Genomic DNA, 11,009 nt, shown 5'->3' on the forward strand with positions numbered 1-11,009 from the left:
TCTGGCCTATAATTAGTAAAGAGCAAAGCAGAACTCCAGGACTTAATTCCTTCAAACACTGGGAAGATTCAGATCAGATCTGGATGTGAAATTTGTGACTTGGACCCATCTTTATTAATTAGGGAATTTCCAGCTTCTGTAACAGATGCTATTCTGTGTAGGCATAGCTAGACAGGTTCAATGGATATCAAATCCCCTGCAGTCTGATTTAAAGAGAGAGATGTAATTATTTGGGGGGAGGGATAGCTCAGTGGTTTGAGCATTGGCCAGAGTTGTGAGTTCAATCCTTGAGGAGGCCACTTAGGGATCTGGGGCAAAAATTGGTCCTGCTAGTGAAGGCAGGGGGCTGGACTCAATGACCTTTCAAGGTCCATTCTAGGAGATTGGTATATCTCCAATTATTACCTTATTTAGCCTCAAGGAGCAGGATATCTTCCATGTAAGTTGACACCAGTCACATATAAATTACCATTTACTATGGACACTTAGGGCCTGCTCCTCTTCTTGTTTATGCTGTAGTAGATGTTTTCGAAAAGAATTACTAGCACAGCTTAGCCTCCAAATCCGTACAGAGTACGACCCTGGCGCTTCAACGCATAAACAACGTCCATAGCAGTCACAGTCTTCCGCTTCGCATGCTCGGTGTAAGTAACGGCATCTCGGATCACGTTCTCCAGAAACACTTTCAGCACCCCGCAAGTCTCCTCGTAAATGAGACCTGAAATACGCTTCACTCCCCCACGACGAGCCAAACGGCGAATAGCGGGTTTCGTAATACCCTGGATGTTATCCCTCAATACCTTTCTATGGCGCTTAGCGCCTCCTTTCCCAAGACCCTTGCCTCCCTTACCACGACCAGACATATTCGCTAGAGTTAAGTCAGGGGTAACGCCAATTAAATCAATGGAATTATACTGATGTAAAAATCAGTGTGTCAGAGGGGATCTGGGCCTGCTGAATGAAACTGCCATGTAAAATAAAACAGAATATCTAGAGCCAGAGTATCTGTTTTAAGTGTTCATCTGGACAGATGTGACTTTTTAATCTGGAAGGATTTTGGGTAAAAAGCTTTTGCCAAACAAAAATTGTGGTGTTTTTTGGAGTGGGTGAGTGGGAGGGGTAGGTTTAGTAATGTCAGATTCATTATTTCATGCTACATTCCCAAGACCAGTTTGACTTTTAGTTGTTTTAACCTCTTTAAAACTTTAATAGTTGACATTTACTTTTCCCCCTCTTGTGTTTTTGGAACATTCCTGGGATAACATATTTTTAAATGCTTTTCATATTCACAGCTTTGATCTGCAGATATGTATAGTCTATAATCAAAACCTCGCTCTGAGTGTTCTTACAGATATCAGTGTTCCATTTTCTGTCAAATTAGCAATGTCACGCAAGCTTTGAGAGGCTGTAATTACAACCTCAACAGAGCAGAAAAGCTCTAGCAGCCAGCCAGCCTTACGCTGCTCAAAAACTAGCCCATTCCCCCCTGGAAAATGGAACAGTTCCTCCTTTTAGCTTCACCCTGATGGTGAGCCAAATTCTGCCTTCTTTTGGACCTCAGCAAGGCTGCTGCCACTCATTCAAATGTAACTGAGGAAAGATTCAGACCAGTTGGGCTCTGATTTGTCATACAATTCTCCCAATTGCATTGCATAGACAGCAGCCTCTATATTTTAGCATAGAGAGTCAGCAAAGAATCCTGTGGCACCTTATAGACTAACAGACGTTTTGCAGCATGAGCTTTCGTGGGTGAATACCCACTTCTTCGGATGCAAGAAGTGGGTATTCACCCACGAAAGCTCATGCTGCAAAACGTCTGTTAGTCTATAAGGTGCCACAGGATTCTTTGCTGCTTCTACAGAACCAGACTAACACGGCTACCCCTCTGATACATAGAGAGTCAGTACTGCTTTGCTGTAGGCTATATGCAGTGTGATTGTAGCTGTGTTGGTCCCGGGATATGAGAGAGACAAGGTGGGTGAGGTAATATCTTTTATTGGACCAACTTCTGCTGGTGAGAAAGACAAAAAGTTGGTCCAGTAAAGGATGTTACCGCACCCACCCTTGTCCCTCTTTCTGCAGGCTGCTCATTCACATACTAGCATGGCACAATGAGATGAATATAAACTAAACAGAGCTAACCTATGGTACTGTAGCATAGAAGGATGAATAGACTAGAGCCAGGTTCAGGTTATTGGTGCTCATCTCAATCCACTAGGCTATCAGCTCACAGTCACTCGGTCAGCTAACTGGAATAGGAAAGGCTGGATTTTAGGTACGTATCAAGCTTAGGTTTACCATAGTATCTGAGCACCCCACAGCATCTCTGTGATAGAGGGGCGGTATTAACTATTATCTTCATTTTACAAAGTAAAGGTATTTAGGCACCTAACTCCCATTGATTTCAACAGAATTTAGTCTTAATGCCTTAAAACATCTGGCTCAGCGAGATGACGGGCTGTATTTTCCAAGGTATTTAGTTGCTAATAGGTGACAAGTGGGCTTTTCAAATGTACCTAAGCAGGTTACATGATTTCCAGGGGAATTAGATACCCAACCTTCTTAGGTACTTAGTCACACTCGGCATCTGGTTGAATTTTTAGGGGCCTCACCACCTTTGAAAGTCTGTCTCTAATTGACTTGATCAGATATTGAACCAGGCTCTCCAAAGCCTCAAGCTGGCACCTCCTTCCTCAGACTACATGTTGACCAGTGTGTTACTGTCATTGTTTTTGTTCAGTGGAAAAAGGGAGGGATGGCCGTGAAGTTCCCCCATCCCTGAAGCTCATTCAACATTCAGTTCAATGCTCATCTCATAATCAAAACCCTTGCCAAGTTTGCTTATTTTGAAAAAGAGAAAGATAGGAGAAGATCTCACTGCACAGAGGTCTAGATCGACTAGTTCAGAGTGGCACTGTGTGAGGTCTGCTTTAAACACTGAAGGAGAAGTGATTTCAATAGCTTTGCACCAGTGTAAGTGAAAGCAGTGTTGAGCCCCAGGGCCAGCTGCTCATCTGAGTTAAACTGGTGCAAATTCCTGCCATAATTCCTTTAAAGCAGATGACGTTGTCTTGGATTTATACTGATGTGACTCAGCTAAGTATCTGTCCCGCAACTGTTATGCCATTTGCAAATATTTTGACATTCAAACATCCCTAAAGCAAGCGGAAATGTGACAAGTTCCCAGCATGGTAGCAGTACAAACATTTAATGGGCCAAACCTACCAGTGGCTTTCTCTCATTCTTTACATGATAATAGACACCACCACCACATCGCCTGTGGAAGAACACTGTTCACAAAACAATCACTCCATATCTGACCTCTCAGCCCTCAGAGGCCACTCACGTATTCCCAGAATACTGGACGTTCCAGTATCTCTGTGAGTGGTGTGGACCTGCCCCAGCCAACGTGACCTGAGATGCACAATGTATGCACGCACTCCTCAAAATGGTATCCCCCAGCCAATACTGGACAAAACCATTTCTGGTCTTGTCTGAGTACCAGACAATGAACAAACCCTAGAAAACATGATTGTCTGGTTTAACACCAGATGAGATGCCATCCTTCTCAGTCCTCATCCTCAAAAGAAACCTGAGTAACACCATCAAAAGATGAGGCTTGGAGTTTAAATTCATAACTTTGTTAGACACTAAAAATCAGAGTTTTCAGAAAGACAGTGGAATTATGGCTTATTACAACAATCTGTAACTCACTATCCCCCATTTGTCATCCTATGACTGCATTTCACCTTGAATTGTCTCTTAGAACATGTAATTACTTATGCTAAACAATCTGTTCCACCTTGTATTTAACTGAGAGACTCTGGATATGTCTGCCTTGCTATTAGACACCTGCAGCTGGCCCATGTCAGCTGACTCAGGCTCATGGGTGTCAGGCTAAGGGGCTGCTTAACTATGGTGTTAGACGTTTGGGCTCCAGCTGGACAGTCTATGTTGTAATTAAAAAGTCCTGTAGCCTGAGACCTGCAAGCCCAAGTCAACCGGCACGGGCCAGCCACAACTGTCTAATTGCAATGTAGACATAACGTCTGAGTACATTTCCCAGAGTTGAGGCAGAACTCTGTACCTCAAAAAAACATGTTTCTTTCACCCATAGAAGTTGGGCCAGTGTAAAAGATATTACATCACCCATCTACTCTCTATAATCTCCTAAATTGCGAGACAGTAAATGGATCTCAGCAGCAAAATACGCCTGCATGTGGCTGTTTCTCATTCATCTCTCTGCCTTTCCATTCCTCTCCCTCTTTTGCAGGGGACAGTCTGACCTGTAGAGTCAGGTAAGCCATAATATTTAACAGATTCCTATCTGTTAAACAGAATTACAAAGAAGACACTTACCTACCGCACGGGGGTGGTGAGAGATTTCGATTGCTATTCTTACACCACAATAAAAATATACAGTGTATAAATGCTACGTATTCTTTCTAAGGCTATGTGCACACCGCCACTTACTTCTGAGTAACTTGAATCACTGAGGGGTATGAATAAGCCACCCCTTTGAACAATGTAAGTTACACCGATCTAGGCACCACTGTGGACAGACCTTTGTTGGCGGGAGAGCAACTGCACCTCTGTAAGCTCTGTAGTGTAGTCATAGCCTATCACAGGACATGGGACAGCTGTTTTCTGCTGGCATCACAGGCAAATTCATGTCTATTTAGGAATCATCCTTTGGTGGTTTCTCTGCGATCCAAGAAACTGAAAGTAGAGCTGTAGTGTGTTTTAAAGTTTTACGTCTGCGTGGATAGAATTTTGTGAGAGACTCTTAGGATTACAGCCATTCCCCCCAAGGTTTATAAAAGATTTGACCACTGCTCTGGTCATTGTGTTTTTGTTCTATTTAAGCTGGGGGGTTGTTAGATTAAAACTGGACAGCATTGGCAAGCATGCAGTTGTTCAGAAATCCTTTAACCCTCTTTGAAACATGTGGAAACATTATTCTAATAAATGGCTTTTAAAAAAATAGGGTTCATAGGACCTGGAAGTGCAGCCCGGTGCCAGAAAGTCTTAAAATGAGGATTTCTACCAAATGAGCTCATGTTACCCAATTCATAACACAGAAGAAAAGTCAACTTGGGAACTCAAATTCACAGGACACAATGCAATAGATGCAAGAGGGATATTGGATTTATAGCTCATTAGCGACGCTAATGATACATGCTGCTGTACTTACCATATAGTGGTGTCTCATATTGAGTCAAATTCTCCATTGTAGTGTCGCCTGTTCACACCACACTGCTAGTATAATTTGGCATACAGTCCAGTTTAACCTTCCTACGAAGGATCATCCCAGTTTAAGGGTAACTCTAGTGGTGAGCAGCCAATGTCGGGTGCACTAGAACCACACAGTCCAACACTACTGGGGTAGAAGGGAAAAGCAGACATGGCAGGAGGAAAGGGGTGAGGTTGGGATGGATGTAAACAGAGCAGTCTGTCCCTTCAAGCACCAAAGGGGCTGGAGAGGCCTGGTCTGGAGCCGAAGTGGGTATTCACCCACGAAAGCTTATGCTCCAATATGTCTGTTAATCTATAAGGTGCCACAGGACTCTCTGCTGCTTTTACAGATCCAGACTAACACGGCTACCCCTCTGATACTGGTCTGGAGAGGAGACCAGCAGTCAGGTGACGGGAATCATTTGACCCAGCTGGACAGCATCAAGTGACTGTCTGATGATGCACTTCTCAGGGATATATAAAAGAGGACTCCAGCTGCATGAGTGAGTCTGGGACCAGGAGAAGGCTGGGAATGCACTCTTATGTCACTGCAGCAGAAGGCTGAGAGACGGAATGTCAGCCCTGAGTTCCTCCCGCACCCACGTTGTGGGAAGTTCCAGACCATAAAGCTACTGAAGGCCAGAGGGCCCCACAGCCTCAAATGAGAAGAGGACAGTTGCTTTTTGTTATTGTTCCAGTTTCCTTTGTGCATGTGTGTATTAAAGAATAAACTTAGCCCTGACGTAAGGGCTACAAACTGAGCTGGGGGCAGCTGACTGGGTTCATTAGCCTACAATGGACCCCACCACATCGCTATTTAGCTAACTCTTTAGACTGGGGTAAAATTAGAGCAGGCTCTTTGGTGTTCTAACAGGGGACCAGCCTGCACAGAGCAGCACCAAGGTCAGGGGAACGTAAAGATGAGTTTTAGGCAACCGTGGCCAACAACTCTATGACATTTGCCATGTGAAGTTTAGCTGCATCCCAAAATCCGATCTATAACTTACACAACAGCATTATACAGGCTAAGGCTAGGAAGAGAGTATGTACAATATTTATTCATCAGAGTAGGTATGTTCTGTAACTTGTAAAGCAATTTAAATAAACATGTAAAGATGTAAGTCTTGATTCTCATTTACACTAAGCCCCCTAGAGACTGGCATTCTGAGAGTAAATGAAAAATCAGGCCTTAACTTTTTTCTCCCCTGTACCTTTTTAATTTCCCAGTTTTGACATGGAGAATATACTGGCCTAATCCTGAAAGCATGAGATAATTCATGTGCTGAGGGCACCAAAAGGCTCAAAGAACATCACCTCTTAATTTGGCCCTTCATATACAACTTAGTAACAATGAAATTGCATTGGTATATATAGGGAGGTAAGTTAGATTTGCAGTTGACAAGCTCAACCTTTGAATTGCACTTAAGATGTATGATACATAGCAACTGAATGCTGAAAAAAAAAACAAAAAAACCCCAAATACACCTTAAGGAGGAAAAATCCTATGAAGTCTAAATCAATACAAATACACTGAGCTATTTTGGAACTGAAATTAATGTAAGTGTAAATGAACAGCAAATATCATAAGATACTTCATTGTGAATCTAAGGTTGTAGAAAATTATATATAGTATTATTTGAGCATGTGATCATATCATAATGCATATAAACAAGGGGCCAGAGTTAAGGTTGAATATGCAGCCCCATCTTTTGCATTTCCTAACTTTCCAGTGCTTAGTTGTGAAACTCCCTTAATAGAGTTTTTTTTCCCCACTGTGGAATTTCACATCTTCTATTCAATTTCCATATACATGGAAGTCACTTCCATAATATCTCTAGTGCTTTTCAACTCCTCCACATGCCTCACTGGACACAACATAAAAAGAACGCCTCTTCAGTCTTTAAGCATTGATGACTACTCTCTGGTCCTGCAATAGACGTGTCTGTTGGGTTGCATTTATACAAATCACCATACATTTAACCAATTTATACAAACAGATTTATATATAAACCACCAAGGCTGTTAAAAAGTGTATGGATGAACATATAAGTTGCAGTCCAAATAGATTTTAATGATATGGTCTATGTCAGGGGTCAGCAACCTTTCAGAAGTGGTGTGCTAAGTCTTCATTTATTCACTCTAATTTAAGGTTTCGTGTGCCAGTAATACATTTTAATGTTTTTAGAAGGTCTCTTTCTATAAGTCTATAATATATAACTATACTATTGTTGTATGTAAAGTAAATAAGGTTTTTAAAATGTTTAAGAAACTTCATTTAAAATTAAATTAAAATGCCGAGCCCCCTGGACTGGTGGCCAGGACCTGAGCAGCGTGAGTGCCACTGAAAATCAGCTCACTTTGGCATGCGTGCCATAGGTTGCCTACCCCTGTTCTACCTTGTTAATACCCATTCCACTGATTCTGAAGAGCAATGCAGTCTCCATTTGTATGTTACTTTTATAAAATTCTCTTTCTTTATAAAGTAAAGAAGGTTAAAGTAATTTACTTCCAGTGTTTATCATATATGGAGCTGTTGAAATAATGAGGGCAATAAAATTGAATTTAGAATTGTCTTCATTGGTATGAAGGTTACATTCATAAGCTTTGTTTGTTTTAATAGGTTTATTGTACAGTTGTAGGCATATGCTATTATACAGCAATGGATATGCTTTGAATATTTTTGTAATTGTGGGTAGTATAAAAGTCATTTTCTGTTAGATTGCACAAATCCATTACATTAGTAGAAAGATACATTATTGTAATAGGATTAATGTGCAACACATAAACATCAGTAATATTCTTTTTGATAAATTATCTCATTTTAATCACTTGGAATGTAGAGAGAGGTTTCAGGATAGTTCCATCTTTGATTTGCATAATTGTATTACAGACAGACAAATTGCATTATATTCTTCATTAACAGTAGATGGCTTGTATAACTATTGTATTTTTGAAGGTACCGCTCTTACGTTCATCCTGTAATTTGTCATTTTGTGACACTGCTGTGTAGCTTAGTTGGAGAGAACAGAAACTAAAAGATTACTTGATTTTAGCCGAGTTCAGTAATACCTCTGCATTCAATTGCAATGCAGTAAACTATTGTTTGTCTTAAATTATAATCCAACAGCTAAAGCTAGTTAACGTTGTCTCTCATTTGTGGAAGAGCCCATGTTTATAGCTTTTCACAGCAAAATGTTAGCAATCGTAAATGAACTTCATACATAAAAAAATGAAATCAAATCAGAATTTTTTTTCTACTTTCAAACTTTCTCTCACGTTATCAGCCCACCGGCCTCCTTCAGGGAGTGGTTCTGTAGAGTAAACAAAACAACTATTTATGACAAACTAACTTTCAGTAATAAATCCCTGTGTTTTAGGTTTGTATATTGTCTATACCAGCCGTTCTCAACCAGGGATCGAAGGACCCCTGGGGGGCCATGAGCAGATTCAGGGGGTCCGCCAAGCAGGGCCAGCATTAGACTCACTGGGGTCCAGGGCAGAAAGCGAAAGCCGAAGCCCTGCCATGCTGGGGCTGAAGCTGAAGTCAGCAACTTAGCTTTACTGAGCCCTGTGTGGCGTGGGGGTCCCAGGCAATTGCCCTTCTTGCCACCCCCTAGTGCTGGCCCAGACTTTTATATGCAGAAAAACAGTTGTAGCACTGGTGGGCCATGGAGTATTTATAGCAAGTTGAGGGGGTGGGGGGGCTCAGAAAGAAAGGTTGAGAACCCCTGATCTATACAAAGGCCTGAAGTTTCCCATAAATATTTTATGTTGAAGCAAGTTTTTGGGAGGGGTTGTTTGTAAACAAACCATCTTCAATCCATCACTTTTGACTGATGAGAAATTAAAAGTTAGTAGCTTGAGAGTTTTTTGCAATCCTACCAAATCAAAACCATTTGGTGTTTTAGAAAAGTCAAATTGTTGCACTCTATTTAGTCCGTCATAAGTTTTGTGCATTCATATTTTAATTTTTCTATAAAATAACTTTAAGGTGGTTAAATCACCAATAGAGATGTGTGAAGTTTTTCCATAATGAAAGAGAAAACTCGTGTTTCTGATTTAATTCAGAATCTGAAACTCAGGCTAGACTCACTGAGTTTTGCAAATATGGGCAGAGTTTTGGGTCAAGTTTTTTTTAAAAAAAATAGGAACCTAAAGTTAGAATCCTAAATCCACCGTTAGGCCCCAATCCTGCAAAGCTTTTTGGGCATGTTTATCTTTAAGCATGGCGAGTACTCCCCCTGGAGTTAATAGTCACAGGTGAAATCATGACCTTATTGAAGTCAAGGAGATTTCTGTAATTGTGGGTGAAATCCTGGCCCCACTGAAGTCAATGTGCAAAGGTAAACCTGTGGGGAGGTTTTGGCAAATTTTGGTTCCTAAGCATGCAAGAGCTCCCATTGGGAGAGAGTCTCATCCTCATACCAGCCAAGTAAAGAGGTCACAGAGGTGTAGACTGACTAAGCTACAGATTCATCCAGAGGAATTCCACCAGTGCAGAAACTGAAGAATTCAGCTGCAGGCTACCCTCCAAGATCCTTCCTGTCAGTACTTGCAAGGGGTGTGTGGCTGGAGAATGTTGGGGGCGGGGCTGCAGCATGTGTTGCTGCCCATAGGGCAACCTGGGAAAGCTGTCACACTTAGACATCCCTGAGAGCTTAAAGCCACCTTAGGCCCCTCCTCTCAGGCTGCAAGTTCTGTGCTCCACCTCTGTGCTGTGCCTTGAGGAATTTCACCCATTGCCTTTAGACTCCTGCTTTGAAATTTTTGGCATTGGTAGTTGCTACAGATGGACTTAAACTGCCAAATGTATATAGATGTACAAATGTATCTGGATTCCAAACACTGCAAGCCTCAATGAGGATGACTGGCTCAGGAGTTTCATTCTGGGCCCATCATTTGTTCTAATGACTTTGACACAAAACCGTGCCCCCAAAAATATTTTGAGTTTTAGCTTTGGGGTTCTTCATTTGAACATGAAACTCAGTGAAACCAAATGTGACCCACTGGGGAATTGAACTATTAACAGGGAAAAACAAAAACACCACAGTGGTTCACACAAAACCATTAGAACCAAAAACCTTGTGTTTTCTGCAGAACAAAGAAGAGTATGGTGTACATTAGAGTAGGAGAATACTGCTAAGAAAATAATCAAATATTCAATGGGATAAAAACTGCAGAATTGTTTTGACTAATTTTGCTCCTTGTGACTTTTTATTCATTTTACAGTAAAATTCATACAGGTGACATTTTGTTTATTATGATGTAGAAAGTAAGGGCCATGAAACATGTTTGCATAAAGTTTTGAGCCTTTGATTTTTTCCATGAAGTTCTCTTGCAATTGTTGTTTCCCTATTCCTGCCCACAGGAAAGTCCGTCCTCCAATCCATGCCATTTAGGTAGGCAACTGCACTCCAGAAATTAACTAATGAACTATGCATAGCTTAAGTGAACAGTTTGCTGAAACATTAACATTTGCAAACACAACATAGGGCTAAATTTGCAAGTTATTTGCAACCAGTAATTTGCCTACCTCTATATCAAATCTTCTAAGAGAAGCTTTCTAAAGAGTTTTGGCACTCACATTTAAAGGTGATATTTCCAACCCCACTGGTACCATGTATTTTGATGTACATAACTCCCGTGTCAATCCAAGGGGGTTCCTATCTCATTCCAGCTTGGGTTCCTGGAGATACTGCATTTCTTCGATTCCCAGGGATATCAATGAGTAATTCAACATTCTGCAGGATCAGGCACTTTGTGGAAAGTGTGCA

The 11,009-nt window shown here is 41.3% G+C and overlaps 1 protein-coding gene across 1 annotated transcript; it reads right to left on the minus strand.

Moving 5' to 3' along the window:
- Nucleotides 1–525: 525 nt before the first annotated feature.
- Nucleotides 526–868, minus strand: LOC123343444 (histone H4-like). Its single transcript, XM_044978574.1, has one exon. The coding sequence runs from the start codon at nucleotides 861–863 to the stop codon at nucleotides 552–554; it is 312 nt and encodes a 103-aa protein (XP_044834509.1). The 5' UTR covers nucleotides 864–868; the 3' UTR covers nucleotides 526–551.
- Nucleotides 869–11,009: the final 10,141 nt, after the last annotated feature.

This window comes from Mauremys mutica, chromosome 10, assembly GCF_020497125.1.
Source record: "Mauremys mutica isolate MM-2020 ecotype Southern chromosome 10, ASM2049712v1, whole genome shotgun sequence".
Classification (NCBI taxonomy): Eukaryota; Metazoa; Chordata; order Testudines; family Geoemydidae; genus Mauremys; species Mauremys mutica.